The 17983-nt window shown below is 39.4% G+C and overlaps 1 protein-coding gene across 1 annotated transcript in view; it reads right to left on the bottom strand.

The window, feature by feature from the left end:
* Nucleotides 1-16809: 16809 nt before the first annotated feature.
* The window catches only part of LOC109886395 (coagulation factor XIII A chain-like), a 28802-nt gene continuing 27628 nt past the window's right edge, over nucleotides 16810-17983 (bottom strand). The window contains exons 12-14 of the mRNA XM_031795292.1: nucleotides 17707-17867; nucleotides 17092-17228; nucleotides 16810-16951 (exon numbers count right to left, since the gene is read on the bottom strand). Of these exons, the coding sequence (XP_031651152.1) occupies nucleotides 16810-16951; nucleotides 17092-17228; nucleotides 17707-17867 (440 nt within the window). The remainder of the gene's footprint in view (nucleotides 16952-17091; nucleotides 17229-17706; nucleotides 17868-17983) is intronic.

The raw sequence follows: 17983 nt of genomic DNA, 5'->3' as shown, positions 1-17983 counted from the left end.
TAAACCTTTAGTGAAGGACTAGAAACGGTAATATTGGCTGGAGCCCAGAAGATTATCCTTCCTCTCTCCCTCACTCTTCCTCTTTCTGATAGGTTGACTATGTTAAGAACCTTGACTTTTTTTTAATGAGATATGGTTCTTGAACTTTTCCTAAAAAAGATTTTCCCTCCCCGTTGATAAATTAACCAGCATAGTTGTTAAACAAACAGCCTTGGATAAATGTATAGCCTAACTTCCAATGGATCCTTCATTATGCAAAATATCATAAGCAAATGGACGCATAGGAATATCGGAGTAGTCTGAGCTATAAGGCTCTTTAGAGTCTTTTGTCGCAATTGTCTGATAAGATCCATGTTCTAATATGATCATCTTAAGATCATCAACTACAGTAGTAGCCTAGTAGACGTCATCATCGGGTGTATACCTTTTTTCCATCGATAAACTGATATTTAGTCGCCCTCTGGTGGTGGAAGCTTGTTTCTACAGTTAGAATGGTCGTAATCTCACACACACAAATTAAACTAATAGTGGAAATTTCAGAACCATGGACACCTGAGCTGAGTTTCGAAGTTCCAACATTCAGCAGCATATGGCAGTGGATAGTGATAATAAGGCGCATCCCCTCCCCACTGCGCAGAACAGCTGGCAGGCATATTCACGGTAATTTTCAACCACTGCCTGTCCCAGTCTGTAATCCCCACATGTTTTAAAATGACCACAATCATCCCTTTTCTTAAGAACTTTAAGGCTTCATGCCACAATGATTACCACCCTGTAGCTCTCACTTCTGTAATCATGAAGTGCTTTGAGAGGCTGGTTATGGCACACATTAACTCCACCATCCCAGCCACCCTAGACACACTCCAGTTTGCATACCGCCCCAACAGATCCATAGATGACACAATCTCAATAGCGCTCCACACTGCCCTCACCCACCTAGATAAGTGGAATACCTATGTGAGAATCATGTTCATTGACTACAACTCAGCGTTCAACGCCATTATCCCTTCCAAGCTCATCACCAAGTTCAGGACTCTGGGTCTGAACACCTCCCTCTCCAACTGGATTCTTGACTTTCTGACAGGCTGACCCCAGGTGGTGAGGGTAGGCAACATCACCTCCACCACGCTTACCCTTAACACAGGGGCCCCACAGGGGTGTGTGCTTAGTCCCCTCCTGAATTCCCTGTTCACCCTTTGACTGTGTAGCCACGCACGACTCCATTATCATGTTTACCAACAATGACGAGACTACAGGAATGAGGTGAGGGCCCTGGTGGAGTGGTGCCAGGAAAATAACCTCTCCCTTAACTTCAACAAAATGAAGGAGCTGATCATGGATTTTAGGAAACAGCAGAGAGAGAGCCCTCCTATCCACATTGATGGAACCACAGTAGAGAAGGTGGAAAGCTTCAAGTTCCTCAGCGTACACATCACTGACGATCTCAAATGGTCCACCCATACAGACAGTGCGGTGAAGAAGGTGCAACAGCGCCTCTTGAACCTCAGGAGGCTGAAGAAATTTGCCTTGGCCCCTAAGACCCTCAGAAAATTTTACAGGTGCACAATTGAGAGCATTCTGTCGGGCTGTATCACCGCCTGGTATGGCAACTGCACCGTCCACAAGTGCAGGGCTCTCCAGAGGGTGGTACGGTCTGGTCTGCCCAACGCCCTCCAGGACACCTACAGCACCCGATGTCACAGGAAGGCCAAAAAGATCATCCAGGACATCAACCACCCAAGCCACAGCCTGTTCACCCTGCTGTCATGTAGAATGCAAGGTCAGTACAGGTGCATCACAGCTGGGGCCGAGAGACTGGAAAAACAGCTTCTATCTCAAAACATCAAACTGTTAAATAGCTATCACTGGCCGGCCACCACCAGGCTACTCATCCCTACACCTTAGAGGCTACTACCCTATATAATTAGACATGGAATCAGTGGCCACTTTAATAATGGAACACTAGTCACTTTAATATTGTTTACATACTGCTTAACTCGTCTCATACTGGATTCTATTCTACTGTATTTTAGTCAATGTCACTCTGACATTGTTCGTCCTAATATTTATATATTTCCTTATTCCATTCTTTTACTTTTAGATTTGTGTATTGTTGTGAATTGTTAGATATTACTGCATTGTTGGAGCTAGGAACACAAGCATTTCGCTACACCCGCAATAACATCTGCTAAATATGTGTTTGTGACCAATAACATCTGCTAAATATGTGTATGTGACCAATAACATCTGCTAAATATGTGTATGTGACCAATATATACAGTGCCTTGCGAAAGAATTCGGCCCCCTTGAACTTTGCGACCTTTTGCCACATTTCAGGCTTCAAACATAAAGATATAAAACTGTATTTTTTTGTGAAGAATCAACAACAAGTGGGACATAATCATGAAGTGGAACGACATTTATTGGATATTTCAAAAAAATGTAACAAACAAAAACTGAAAAATTGGGCGTGCAAAATTATTCAGCCCCCTTAAGTTAATACTTTGTAGTGCCACCTTCTCCCCCGATTGCTCAGTTTGGCCAGGCAGCCAGCTCTAGGAAGAGATTTGGTGGGTCCAAACTTCTTCAATTTAAGATGGAGGCCACTGTGTTCTTGGGGCTCTTCAGTGCTCCAGAAATGTTTTGTACCCTTTTCCAGATCTGTGCTTCCACACAATCCTGTCTCGGAGCTCTATGGACAATTTCTTCAATCTCATGGCTTGGTTTTTGCTCTGACATGCACTGTCAACTGTGGGACCATACAGCATATAGACAGGTGTGTGCCTTTCTGATAAAATAATAAAATAAATGTTGAAAGATAATGATGAAATAATTCACTCTGTAACCTTATAATTGTATGAAATTGATAGAATCGTAAAATTAGAATCTGATAATGTGTGTAGTTTTAGTCAGTAAAATTATAATTAATGATGTGTGTAGTTTTAGTCAGAATTAGGGTAAAACAATATATCTGTACAATATATCTTTATAGTATCTTAAACACAGACTGTCTGAGCAAAATTCGGTGCCGACCTGGCTAGGCCTCTGAGAGATTTGGGAGGGGCGGGGAGTACTTCTCACGGTCTCCCTAATCTTGGGGGAGGACAGGGAGTACTTCTCACGGTCTCCCTAATCTTGGGGGGAGGACAGGGAGTGCTTCTCACGGTCTCCCTAATCTTGGGGGAGGACAGGGAGTACTTCTCACGGTCTCCCTAATCTTGGGGGAGGACAGGGAGTGCTTCTCACGGTCTCCCTAATCTTGGGGGAGGACAGGGAGTACTTCTCACGATCTCCCTAATCTTTGTCGGCTGGGTAGTGATACAGTATGTGCGTAGGATACCTGCTGTTTGTGTGTGAAGGTATGTGCGTAAGAAGCCAGTATAAAATGGATGGTTTTGTACAACGGACTGGACGTCCTCGGGAATAAACATTCGACTATTGTTGGCTGGGCCTCGGTCTGTTTTCATTTCAACCAGTATCTGGGGAATGATTTAAGATATCTTTGATTTGATGTTCTAAATACTTAGAATATATCAATAATAGGAGCTTGGTTATTCTGAACAGATTCAATAGGAGGCTTTTACTTTGTGTATTAACCTCTCTGGGATATGTTGGAACTGGTGTTTTTCTGGATCAAACGCGCCAAATAAATTGACATTTTGGATAAAAGCCAGGGAAAATGCAGAGCGCCAAATTCAAATAAATTATTATAAAAATCAAACTTTCATTAAATCACACATGCAAGATAGCAAATTAAAGCTACACTTGTTGTGGATCCAGCTAACATGTCAGATTTCAAAAAGGCTTTTCGGCGAAAGCAAACAATGCTATTATCTGAGGATAGCTCCTCCATAAAGAAAAGGGAAAGCATATTTCAACCCTGCAGGCGCGACACAAAACGCAGAAATAAAATATAAATCATGCCTTAACTTTGACAAGCTTCTTTTGTTTGTACTCCAATATGTCCCATCAACATCACAAATGGTCCTTTTGTTCGATTAATTCTGTCGATATATATCCAAAATGTCCATTTATTTGGCGCGTTTGATCCAGAAAAACACCAGTTCCATCTTGAGCAACGTGACTACAAAATATCTCAAAAGTTACCTGTAAACTTTGCCAAAACATTTCAAACTACTTTTGTAATACAACTTTAGGTATTTTTTAATGTAAATAATCATAAAATTGAAGACGGGATGATCTGTGTTCAATACAGGAAGAAAACAAACTGAAGCATGCTTTCTGGTCATGCGCCTCTATCTAACAGTACACTTCAAGTGACCCTCGTTCAAGATGGCCGTACTTCTTCATTACACAAAGGAATAACCTCAACCAATTTCTAAAGACTGTTGACATCCAGTGGAAGCGATGTGCACTACCATAAATAAAAATAGCTTAATAATTGAGGTCTGTGAGGAATGGCCGAAAGGTTATTTGAGGGATGGCCGAGAGGTTATTAGCAAAGGATATAAATAGGTGCTGTGAGATAGGACGGTGATTTTGTGCAAATAGGATAACTTAAATAGTTAATTAACATGTGGTAAATTAACAATAGATCCAATTCAAAAAACATACCTAAATAAATTCCTAAATTGATGAGGCGAGGATATAAAATAGGTTTGGTGAGATAGGACAGTAATTCTATGCGAACAAGATAACTCAAAAGGTCAATTAACAAAAGTGAATTAACCATAGATCCGATTCAAAGGACAATACTGAAATAAAGTAAAAAAAATGGAGAAAGAAGGGAAACCTAATATAGCGGGGTGAGCTACGAGATATTAACGTTAAAAGAACAAGGAACAACAGAAAAATAGGCTGCTGACTAGGGATTTACGCCCCTTAGAAAATAGCTTATAGGTTGTATATGGGTGAGACCTAATGTCCGATCGAAAGACACCTCTATAGATTAAGTTTCAAGAAAGGAAAAGCACACATAGGTTAAGAGATAGCAAAATACACATAGTGTGATCCCACACATAGGGAGTAGTGACATACACATCAATAGTGAGACACATAGGAGTAATTGAATCAGAATTTTAAAAACACACCCATAGAATAAGTAGATAGATTAAGTAGATAGATAGACATATGTATCAGTCAAAAGACATAAGGAACAACTAAGAATAAGTCAAACTTATAGTCGTATAAAGTGTGAGATCTAAAGAATATATCAGGATTCATACAAATAATTATTGTAAAATTCTAGGAAAGATTAACGGGAGGTATTTATCAACATAGGTTAAGGATAATAACGGTAAAAAAGCACATAAACATAGATTGTGAAAATAAGTATGAAACGTGGGTAGTAAATCCTCTAAGGGAATCCCCGGAATTAACGGGAGATGAGAAATATATGCAGGGAAAAGATAAGAGGAACATCTATTCTGGCCCCAAATGGGGGAAAAAGTATGATTTTGACGGACGTTTAAATATAGAAAACATGGAATCAATGATTAAACAAATAAATAGGGTTTGTGATGACAAGGTAGAGAAGCAATGGACAGAAGGGCTCGAAACCGCTCGTATTTGGCTGGCTGAAGCTACTACGCGCCTGATTTTATGACTACAGACAATTATAAAAATAGTTATTTGCGTGGAGTCTCTGTAATTTCAAAAAGTGTTGGTGGTCCAGCGGTAGAATTCTTGCCTACCATGCGTGAGACTTAGGTTTGTATCCCAGCCTAAGCACCAATTGACTAAGATCTGGGTTTTGGATAGTAGTTGAACTATTGATATGTTTTGCCTGTAAATATATGGTTGCTAGTGTTTGTTTAAGATATAAACTCAACGTTTTAATAGCTTGTTTAGGTTAAATTGAAAGACTAATTCATTCTAAATAATAGCGAGGCGATTTCGATGTAATACGCTGTCTTGCCTTAAATGGTCTGCTGGAATAACCTATTGAGAATGGTGTCGTATTTAAATGACTGAATCATAGAAGAGACAGTTACCTAAATCTAATGAATTCTAAATAATAGCGGAGAGATCATTTTGATAGAGTTGTGCCCATCGACATTTGTTTTTATTCTTACGGATTGACTGATGTCGGATAAATGTTTTGTGATAGTTTCTGGTTATTGATTCTTGGTTTGATTGTTTAGGTAACACCAGTGAATTGGAACAGAAAGTTAATGTATTCTAACATTATAATCTGGTTCCATTACGTGGAACAATGTCAGGTCAGCAAAGTGGATTGCAGGTTGAATTAATCTTATTTTGCAGGGACAGTGCACATTCATCTCAGTCATCTGTGTCTAATGGCAGGGTATTCATATCAAGCATTTTGAGAGACTGTTTGCAGACAGACTGAATGGGTTTTAATGTTGCAAAGCAAGCTTGGGTCAAACTAGTCAAGTAGTATGTTAAGTAGGGGTATTTCATAGATTTCAAGTACAGTATTGTATCCAAGGGTAGCACATGCTCAATTAAGTACATATAACCATTGAGGAAATTTAAAACTAATGATTGGAGGTGTCGTGGAAGGATCAGAATTTGTTGGTAACATTTGTAAGCTGTTTAATATTCATCAAATGTGTGTAAGTTACTTCTCATCAGAATGGTATTTTTGTGTTATTCTGTGGTGAGGTTGCAGTTATCTGTTCTATGTCAAAACTAAGTTGCATGGGCCGCTGAGAGGGGAGAGGTCAAAGTGTCATCATGTGTAAACATATCTTTTACTCCCTACCTTTCCCATGGTGGGGAAAGGAAGGTTGCAGTGTCTGGAATCATTCTATGCTCCCTCTAATGTTGTTTCTATCTTAACCTATAGCCTCATTCTCCTCTCCGTGAGTTTGTCCAGGAGGTTGTATTTTGAGTGGGTTGTATCTAAATGACAATTTGATATATGCCTGTTGATATGGAGGATTGGTTTATGGTTCTGGGGTTTGGGAAAGGAGACAAAGCTGAACGATGAATTATGTCTATGCTGTCTGACTATGTGTGTCTTTGCTATTAAAAGGAACTGAGTTGCATTGTAAGGGGGCTCTCAGAGAATTCAGGGGGAGACACTGAATTTATCTGAGAGTCACAGGATTGTGATGGAGCTCATATAATTAAAGATAAACTTTTATAACTAACTCTGACGTGTGTGTGTGGTTTGCTCCCATGATTTGGTAAATAGAGGAAATTTCCACGACAGAGGGATACAATGGAATTATCATTATTATTGGGTTTTGTTTGTAGTCAACGTTTGGGTTTCTGAATCGGGGTAGTATAATGAATGCTGACCAAGTGTTTTTTTTTCTGGGAAAAGGAGTGCTTCATTTTCTATCTTCGGAAATGTTTTATGGGGGCTGTAATCTTGAAGGGAGCGAGTGAGATAGAGGCATATTTCTACTAAATTGAAAAGGTCTGGAAATGTTTTGTTTGTTTTTAACCTAGGGGTTTGAGGAGATTTCCATTTTTTCCTAGAGAAATTATATCTTAAAGGGGTACACACGCATATGTAATGTTAGAAGTTTTATTTTCTGAGTTTTAATTAAACACGGGAATTCTTTTGATAAAGGAATGTTCTGGGAACCTGGGATACAGCATGTAGAAAATGTTTGATGGTTTTTCTTTAATTTGTCGAATATAGTAAGAAACATTACTGTGAAACTGTGGTATGACTTTTGACCTCTATCATGGCTTTCCTTTGTGGTCTGATCAGCCTCATGGGAGGGCCATTTGGATGACGAATTTAAGGTAATTTGTAAAACTGATTTTAAGGTTTAGAAATCTAGTGAAGTTTTATTTTCCTTTAGGTAGTCAGCTGTTGTTGTATGCAGTGTAAGACATTTGACACTTAGAGATTACTACCATAGACCTGTTGATTTTTCTAAAATCCATGAGTTCAGACAGGGAGACAGTGAGACATATAGTTAATATTTGGAAACAACCCATATTTGATACTGACTGTTATAAGAAAGAGAGACAGACAGATAGAAGGAAAGGCAGACGGAGAAGCCCTCCCCGCACTACTGAGACCTTGATGGTTGGGGGGTAGCATGAGGATAGAAGATAGAAGTGACACAGAATGGGTAGATAACAGTTACTGAGTGGAGACAAAAGGGGAATGAAAGCTTAGTTGGTTTCAGGAACTAAGGTGTTAGACACTGAACCATTGCCCAGAAATTATTCTGCACAACAGGTCGAAATAGTAGCATTGACCAGTGCCTGGGAAATAAGAAAGGAGAGAAAGGTTACTATTTACACAGTCAAGCACATAGGCATTTTAATCCATACAAAGCAGCACACATAAATCTTAAAGAAGATAAGACATTTGACAGAGAATTGTTACAGGATTGCCAAGAACGAAGTTCATAGAAGTGAGGGCTGGCCTCTAGCTGATGATATGTTCTCCGGGAAAGGGTGGGGCTTTACAGGAGTGCTGATCGGTCTGAGCTGTCTGATTGTGGGAGCCATACTCCTAATACACCATGACCCAACCGAGAAGGCAGAAGGTGGTAACTTGACCCATAGTGTAGAAGATGAGGATTTTGTATTAACAAAGTACAAAAGGTCACTTAATCTGGATAAACAGGAAGTGAGAGTAGAGCTAGGGAAGGATGTATCAGTTGAGTTCTATGTAGACCAAATGGGGTCTCTAACCCCTTGGCAGTCTAGGACTATGTGCCATTATTGAAGATATCTGTGCAGGTCCCCATGTAGTTCATGGAAACAGGTCATAGCTCACACCGAGAGAGAGGGCTATATAAATCCACAAACCCAGTATGGAAGAAAATGGAGTATAGTGAAGGTGAGGGTTTTTGACTGTAATCCGGAGCAAGGGAAGTATTGCATAAAGGTACGAATGACCATTAAAAACGTAAAGAAAGAGGATCTCAGGTTAAGGTATGTTGGTTTTGACCAGGTTTCGGTCGAGACTACGGTACCATTCCGGGTAGCAGAGGTTAGATCTGGTGATAGGTCTACAGCCAGCCAGAATACCAGCAGTACCCCGGACAAAACGGACATTACCCATGGAGTCGTCCAGAGCCAAGGACCGGTGCGGATAGTTCAGACGAAAGATCTTAAGGAAGTGATTGAGGTGGAAACTGGTTATGGGGATTCCAACCAATGGTTGGAATGGATTCTGTATACAGCCAGATCAGTAGATAAAGAAGAATGTTATGCCTGTGCCACAGCCAAACCTCAGTTGACAACCATCCCCTTTCCACTTGATGGAATTGATTCACCCAGGGGAATGGTCTGTATGGTAAAGCTGTCCATGAAGGCAGGGAAGCCAGACAATGACAGTTGCATTGATCTGCATTATCTGTATCCCCATGTGCCCATTACATCCAGACTTCCCCCTTTCACAGTTACAGGAGGAAATTATTATTGTATGGCTCGATACACCACATACGGACGGAATGTAGGGGAAGTAAGGACATGCATACCGGACAGAGAATGTTACCACAGACAAGACAATGAGGGACCTGACTGGGTGGTTGAGTTCCGAGGACTTTAGCAAGATAACAAGGCCTAGAGCGGAGGTTCGGTGGTTGTGTGGAGGTATGAAGCTGTGGCCTAACCTGTCCTTTTACAATAGAGTTTACATCGATAGCATTGGGGTTCCAAGCCTGATGAGTTCAAAGCTAGGAATCAGATACGGGCTGGATTAGAATCAAGCATTTTCTGGTGGTTAACTCTCAAGAAACATGTAGATTGGATCAATTATATCTACTATAACCAACAGCGTTTCATCAACTATACTAGAGAGGCGATAAAAGGGTTAGCAGAACAAACAGCTGCTACTAGCTGGATGGTATGGCAGAAGAGAAAAGCATTGGATATGCTACTGGCTGAGAAGGGGTGTGTGTGTGTGATATTTGGAGCGGAATGTTGTACTTTCATCCCCGATAACATAGCTCCAGACGGATCAGTGAGCAAGGCCCTGGCTGGTTTAACCTTTCTAGCGCAGGGGTTCCGCTAGCAACATTCCACTGAAACATTCTGCTGAAAAGGCAGCGCGCAAAATTCAAAAATATATATTTTAAAACTTTCACACATTAACAAGTCCAATACAGCAAATGAAAGATAAACATCTTGTTAATCTACCCATTGTGTCCGATTTCAAAAATGCTTTACCGCTAAAGCACAACATATGATTAGTTAGATCATAGTCAAGTCGAAAAAACACAGCCATTTTTCCAGCCAAAGATAGGAGTCACAAAAAGCAGAAATATAGATCAAATTAATCACTAACCTTTGATGATCTTCATCAGATGACACTCATAGGACATCATGTTACACAATACATGTATGTTTTGTTCGATAATGTGCATATTTATATCCAAAAATCTCAGTTTACATTGGCGCCTTACGTGCAGTAATGTTTTGATTCCAAAACATCTGGTGATTTTGCAGAAATACTCATAATAAACATTGATAAAAGATACTAATGTTATTCACAGAATTAAAGATAGACTTCTCCTTAACCTCTTGAAGCTAGGGGGCACTATTTTTATGTTTGGAAAAATAACGTTCCCAAAATAAACGGCCTATTTCTCATGACCAGATGCTAGAATATGCATATAATTGACAGATTAGGATATAAAACAGTTTCCACAACTGTAAAAATATTTTCTGTGTTCCTATGCAGGCCTGTCCTCCATTTAAAGGGATATCAACCAGATTCCTTTTTCTGTTGGTTCCCTAAGGTGTCAACAGTCTTTAGACATATTTCAGGCTTTTGTTTTGAAAAATGAGCGTGAAGGATCACATTGCGTAAGTGGAGAGGTGGGGGTCTCAGAGTGAGTTGGTGCGCAATTGAGTAAACCGGCCATTGTTCCTCCCGCTGTTATGGAAAAAGCTACACACTCGGTTGATATATTATCAAATATATATTTTAAAAACTACCTGAGGAATGATTATAAAAACCGTTTGACATGTTTCTGTGGACATTATGAAGACTATTTGGAATTTCCATCTGCGTTGTCATGACTGCTCTTTTCTGTGGATTTCTGAACATAACGCGACAAACAAACGTCGGTATTTTGGGTATAAAAATAATCTTTATGGAACAAAAGGAACATTTGCTCTGTAACTGGGAGTCTCGTGAGTGAAAACATCCAAAGATCATCAAAGGTAAACAGTTCATTTGATTGCTTTTCTGATTTTCGTGACCAAGCTTCCTGATGCTAAATGTACATAATGCTTTGCTAGGCTATCGATAAACTTACACAAACGCTTGGATAGCTTTCGCTGTAAAGCATCATTTCTAAATCTGAGACGACAGGGGGATTAACAAAAGGCTAAGCTGTGTTTCAAAATATTGCACTTGTGATTTCATGAATATTAATATTTTCTAGTAATATTATTTGACTGTTGCGCTATGCTATTCAGCGGTTGCAGATGAAAATTATCCCGCTACTGGTAGCGGCAAGAAGTTAATGCAACCGCTGTGTCAGATTTCAAAAAAACTTTACGGAAAAATCATAATCTTACAGAAAAAGCATCATCTGAGAACGGCGCTCAGAGCCCAAATCAGCCAGAGGAATATTCACCATTTTGGAATCAAGTTAGAAATAACACCATAAATATTCATTTACCTTTGATGATCTTCATCAGAAGGCACTCCCAGGAATCCCAGTTCGACAATAAATGACTGATTTGTTCCATAAAGTTCCATCATTTATGTCCAAATAGCCACTTGTTGTTAGCGTGTTCAGCACAGTAATCCATCTTCATGAGATGCGAGCATTTCGTCCAGACAAAAACTCGAAAAGTTCTGTTACAGTCCTTTAGAAACTTGTCAAATGATGTATGGAATCAATCGTTAGGATGTTTTTAACATAAAACATCAATAATGTTCCAACAGGAGAATTCCTTTGTCTTCAGAAAATCAGTGGAACGAGAGATAACTCTGTCGGGAGCGCGCGTCATGAGACCGAGGCTCTCTGCCAGACCACTGACTCAAAGAGGTCTCATGAGCCCCTCCTTTATAGTAGAATCCTCAAACCAGTTTCTAATGACGGTTGACATCTAGTGGAAACCCTAGGAAGTGCAACCTCATCCATATCTCAATGTGTATTCGGTAGGCCAAGCTTTTAAAAACTACAAACCTCAGATGTCCCACTTCCTGGTTGGATTTATCTCAGGTTTTTGCCTGCCATATGAGTTCTGTTATACTCACAGACATCATTCAAACAGTTTTAGAAACTTCAGAGTGTTTTCTATCCAATACTAATAATAATATGCATATATTAGCATCTGGGACAGAGTAGGAGGCAGTTCACTCTGGGCATGCTATTCATTCAAATGCGAAAATGCTCTCCCAAAAAGGTTAACCACATTAACTCATGAGTTAGCAGAGAACTCTGGGGTGGATAATTTCTAACAAATTGTTTGGGAAATGGAAAAACGTCATAATCCCTGTGTTGTGGGCAACTTTCACTCGTATGAGTGTTTTGGTTCTGTGTGGATGTTCTTTGTTCCCATGTGTGAGAGGTTTGATCACCAGGACTCTGGAAAGATCAATGATGAATGAGATGATGAGATACCGACCGATTCCGAGCTCCGGCCAGGGGGATGACGAATACAGGCTTCCAGGCCTAGGAGTTGGCTCCGTTTCTTTTAACTACGAGGAGCCTATGTTGGATAAGACCATTTTTAATGTTTAGACTGTTTTTTTTATGAGGATTGTAATAAAAATCCTAACAGGAAGAGTTATAATTTGATATAGGCCTAGAACAGTCATGGATGAATATCAAATGTACATACAGTGGGGAGAACAAGTATTTGATACACTGCCGATTTTGCAGGTTTTCCCACTTACAAAGCATGTAGAGGACTGTAATTTTTTATCATAGGTACACTTCAACTGTGAGAGATGGAATCTAAAACAAAAATCCAGAAAATCACATTGTATGATTTTTAAGTAATTTGCATTTTATTACATGACATAAGTATTTGATACATCAGAAAAGCAGAACTTAATATTTGGTACAGAAACCATTGTTTGCAATTACAGAGATCATACGTTTCCTGTAATTCTTGACCAGGGTTGCACACACTGCAGCAGGGATTTTGGCCCACTCCTCCATACAGACCTTCTCCAAAAAACTACTTCCTGAATGTTTCTCAGGTTTTCAAATCTACCAGTTATATGCATGTCATATCTTCTGGGCCGAGTAGCAGGTCATTTAATTTGGGCATGCTTTTCATCTAGAGACAGCAGGAGTGGTAGAGATACTTTTAATGATCGGCTATGAAAAGCCAACTGACATTTACTCCTAAGGTGCTGACTTGCTGCACCGTCGACAACTACTGTGATTATTATTATTTGACCATGCTGGTCATTTATGAACATTTGAACATCTTGGCCATGTTCTGTTATAATCTCCACCCGGCACAGCCAGAAGAGGACTGGCCACCCCTCCTCTCTAGGTTTCTTCCTAGGTTTTGGCCTTTCTAGGGAGTTTTCCCTAGCCACCGTGCTTCTACACCTGCATTGCTTGCTGTTTGGGGTTTTAGGCTGGGTTTCTGTACAGCACTTTGAGATATCAGCTGATGTACGAAGGGCTAAATACATTTGATTTGATTTGATCCAGAATTCTGAATGCTGCCCCCTACCCCAGAGAAGTTAATTGAGGTTCAGTTTAGGAACATTGAGAACATAATTCTCATAACACTATCCAAGTCATGTCCAATAAAATGAATTTACCACAGGTGGACACAGAAGCATCTCAAGGATGACCAATGGAAACAGGATGCATCTGAGCTCAATTTCGATTCTCATAGCAAAAGGTCTGAATACTTATGTATTCCTGTATATTTATTTTTATACATTTCCCAAAATGTATAAAAACCTGTTTTCACTTTGTCATTGTGGGGTATTGTGTGTAGATTGATGAGGAGAAAATGTCTTTAATCCTTTTTAGAATAAGGCTGTAACGTAACAAAATGTCTAAAAAGTGAAGGGGTCTGAAAACTTTCAGAATGCACTGTATTTATACTTTGTGTATAATGTGTCAATTTGTGTTGTGGTTTGCAGAACATTTGAAATAGAGATCTAGGTCTCAATATGCACTTATTTGAATGAATTGATACATTTCTTGCGCTTCCTCATTCATTTACAGTGGTTAATATGGAACCTGTGTCGAGTTGATGGTCTGAATGTTTTCTAGCACTTTGTGCAAGCCTGTTTTTTTTGGTCATAAAAAGGTTGGAAGGTTTGTAAGGTGTTTTAGACTTTTTTCATGAAATGGGACCAGTGAACATAACAATGATATTGGCAGTTAAGGGTGGCCTGTTAACTTTATCCCACTCCACCCAGAAATTTAAAAAAATACTAAATGATACAACAACAAAAAAAATGATGTGACAGTATTGATTTTGAAAATGATTTTATTGTTAATCAAAAGCAGTGCACAGCTGAAATGTTAAAAACAGTAAATGACAGTGAATTAAAATGTTTAGTTTGATGCAAAGCCAAAAGTTACAGTTTTCCAATATTACTGGCAATACAAAAAACAATCAAACAAAATAACTGAGGAATGGTGCCCACATCCTGCTTTACATTGTTATTTTACATTGTTATAAATTATTTATATAAGGATGATAGGTGGGTGATGTGCAATGTTTTGGCAACAAAAATCCCAGTCTAAAATAAACATTTTTCACTTTGTTTCCCAAATACGCATAGCTTCTTTAAATGCAGCACCTTTTGTGCTTGATTAAAATCTACTGCAGATAACACTGGACCGTTGTTTGATTGAAGGTCATGATTGTGTGAGAAATTCACAGTCAGCAAAGGTTTGTAAGGTCGACAATAACAGAAACCCGAAACTGAGTTGGCTGATTCGAAATCAAATTAAATCCCTGATATATAAATGTAATCTAATTAGAACACATAAAAAAACTCTATCCATCATATTCATATGGATCATCACTTTTGAACGTTTTTTGTCCGAGAGTCTTTGGAAACACTTGTGAAGGGTTAACTTTTATGAAAAAACTATGTCAACAAATGTAAGTTTACATAGGATGTTTAGAGTCGACATGCAAGTGATGATACTCTGACATATCAAAAAAGTCACAGCGGTCTTAAGACACTGCATCTCAGTGCAAGAGGTGTCACTACAGTCTCTGGTTCATATCCAGACTGTATCACATCTGCCCGTGATTGGGAGTCCCTTAGGACGGCGCACAATTGGTCCAGCATCGTCCGGGTTTGGCCAGGGTAGAACGTCATTGTAAATAAGAATTTGTTCTTAACTAACTTGCCTAGTTAAAGAAAGTCAGCTTGCAGTTCTACTGATTATGCATGTGGAATATATGGCTACTGAATGTGTGATGAAGTCCTTATGTAGGTGCCCTTCAACTTTAAGTGTCACCAATGCCTGAAAATACATTGATTTGATTGATATTTGGCATTGCAGAGAAAATAAAAAGATAAACTGATGCGTTTATTGCAGTTTGGCCCTCCCTCTTCTGCCCAATTCCAAATCAACTCCTAGCTCTTTCTGTAACAAATCTTATCGGTGTAAGCAATCCCTTACAGAAAAATCACATACATTTCACATGTGATAACATCTGTGACAACATGTAAAAGCAACATCTGATAACATGAAACTACACATGCGAAAACATGATCTCGTGAAATAAATGTGACAACATGGTGATGCAAAATGTCTACGTACGATACCATGAAACTACACATTTGAGAGTTAGATGTTCCTATGTGAACGTTTTCACACGTGAAAAACAAATTCCACGTGAGGTGAAAACATGTTATTCTCCTCATATGTGAAAAGGTGGTGTTAACATCTGAACTCTAATTTGAATACATGTGAACATGTGGTTTCATATGTGAAGAACTGACCTCAAGTCTCTTTTTTTATGTGAAAATTTCAGGTACTTCACATGTGAAAATGTGATTTTGCATGTATTTTTGTGTAAGGGAATCAAATGATATGTGGGTTTTAAAGTAAATGGTACACTATTCAGCTAAAATAGTGTACAAAATATTTCATCAGTGACAACATGATTATCACTTAGTAGTGATCACTTAGTAGTGACTTTTCAATATGACCCCACCTGGGATTAGAATTGACAACTTCTGGGTTACGCTGATCTTTCTGCTGCCCATCAAAGTCTATAGCATTCCTATACACATTCATTATCTATAATACATGTCTGCACTTAGCAAAAGAGTGCCATCTGCACTTCTATTTTAGTTAATCTTATTATTCTCTCACCATAGATTTCATAGTTATTTCAGAATAAGTATAGTTTTCTGAATAGCTGTCTACTGTTTGTGGGGGATATTATTCTGTTTTAATGTTACTCCTGAATCACTATGATAACTATAATCGTTTTTTATAATAGTGTATTTTTAACAAAGCTGATTTCTACTTTACTCAAACCCAAAGTGTAGGAATACAGGTTCAATCTGTAATTGACACTGACGTGATGGTGTAGCAGGAAGGTCGGGATGCCCTGAACCAAGAGTTTGTGAATTCAAAACCCAGCTCAGGACATGTTGAATAATATTTACTGTATAAATAAACATACACAATGTAATTATGTATGTCAAAAATGTACATTGAAAACACTATGTTAAAAGAACTGTTTGTGTGTATCCTAACGACTCAATTTGGTTTGCAACATGGTTGCACATGATTTCCCAGGAGGAAATTTCACCTGTGTCTTTTCCGTAAGGGGTATGTTATTTGCTCGCCCTCACCTTCTCATAAGCTAGATGGAATTGCTTATCCAGCAATCAAATCCTTTCATATCTATACAAGAGCCTCTATTCGTCCATGGTTCTCCGGTCGATGGCAGGCGATTAGCAGGTGGGAAGGGCTTCCTGTGCGATGATCAGGCCTTGATGCCGATGGCCCAATTGCCTTGCACATTCCCAAGGACCGAGCAGTCCAGGACAGCATAGACCATTGTATTCCCAGACCTCGTAGGGACAGAGGACTCCATCCAGGTGATGGAGGTGCCGATAGCGATCTCACTACACACACACACACACACACACACACAAACACACAGATTGACATACTAAACAGACTACATCTGTTTTTGTGAATGTGAGACTAAGGTAAGTGTGAACATCCTCATGATGTGAGGACTTGGAGTTGTAAATCCTCTTACCTGTACAACTTTTCCCGGTATGAGATGAAATTAGGCCCTTGCATGGCCATCCTCACGTCATGCAGGCTGAATGGGAACGGGTTGGTGAACTCCACCTTGACAAATATCTCCTGGTTCACCTTCGCTGGTACACTCATCTGTTCAAATAGAGATGGTCCATTCACAACAATCTATGGTGATATAAGACATTTATAATAATCTAGGGATTATCAACTCCCCTGCGTTGGGAGCATGGATGTTTTTCGGAATGGCTGCTTTATCAAAGGCGAGGAGAGATGCAGCACTCCAGCAGCACAAATAGGTTTTTAATTGGGTACACTACTATATTAGCTCTTGGGGAAAAACCTAAATATGTTTCACATATACTTTTACGGAACACTTTAAAGGATAGTTCACTCAAATGACAAAATTATAGTTTTCCTTAACATGTCAGCAGTCTATGGACAACGTAAGCGAGCAATCCATGATTTGATTTTGTGTACCTGGTCACTGTGACCAAATTACTGCTGACACGGTAAAGAAGATGATGACATTTTTTATTTGGGTGAACTATCCCTTTAAGGGAGGAAGGAAATACATCCTAATAAAGAGGACTAATGAAACTTCCAGACCCACCGCAAAGGCCAACTCGGGGCCTTTCAGGTTCACTATCTGTATGGCCATCAAGTCCTGGTTGTTCTCCATGCTCTTGGCCGTCACCACAAAGCGGAGGCTGGATTGGCAACCCAGCTTGGGCATGTAGTTCTGGGCCAGCACGACCACCTGTATCCTCGACGCTGTTGGTATTAGGGAGACAGAGTTTTGACAATGAAACAAATTCAATAAACAACAGGAGTGTATGTTTGGCAGAACATAACTTTATAATTATTACCTGATAATTCATATTTTGATT

Source organism: Oncorhynchus kisutch, linkage group LG18, assembly GCF_002021735.2.
Source record: "Oncorhynchus kisutch isolate 150728-3 linkage group LG18, Okis_V2, whole genome shotgun sequence".
NCBI lineage: Eukaryota > Metazoa > Chordata > Actinopteri > Salmoniformes > Salmonidae > Oncorhynchus > Oncorhynchus kisutch.
Note: the sequence above shows the minus strand (reverse complement) of the source record. Positions and strands in the feature narration are given on the sequence as shown.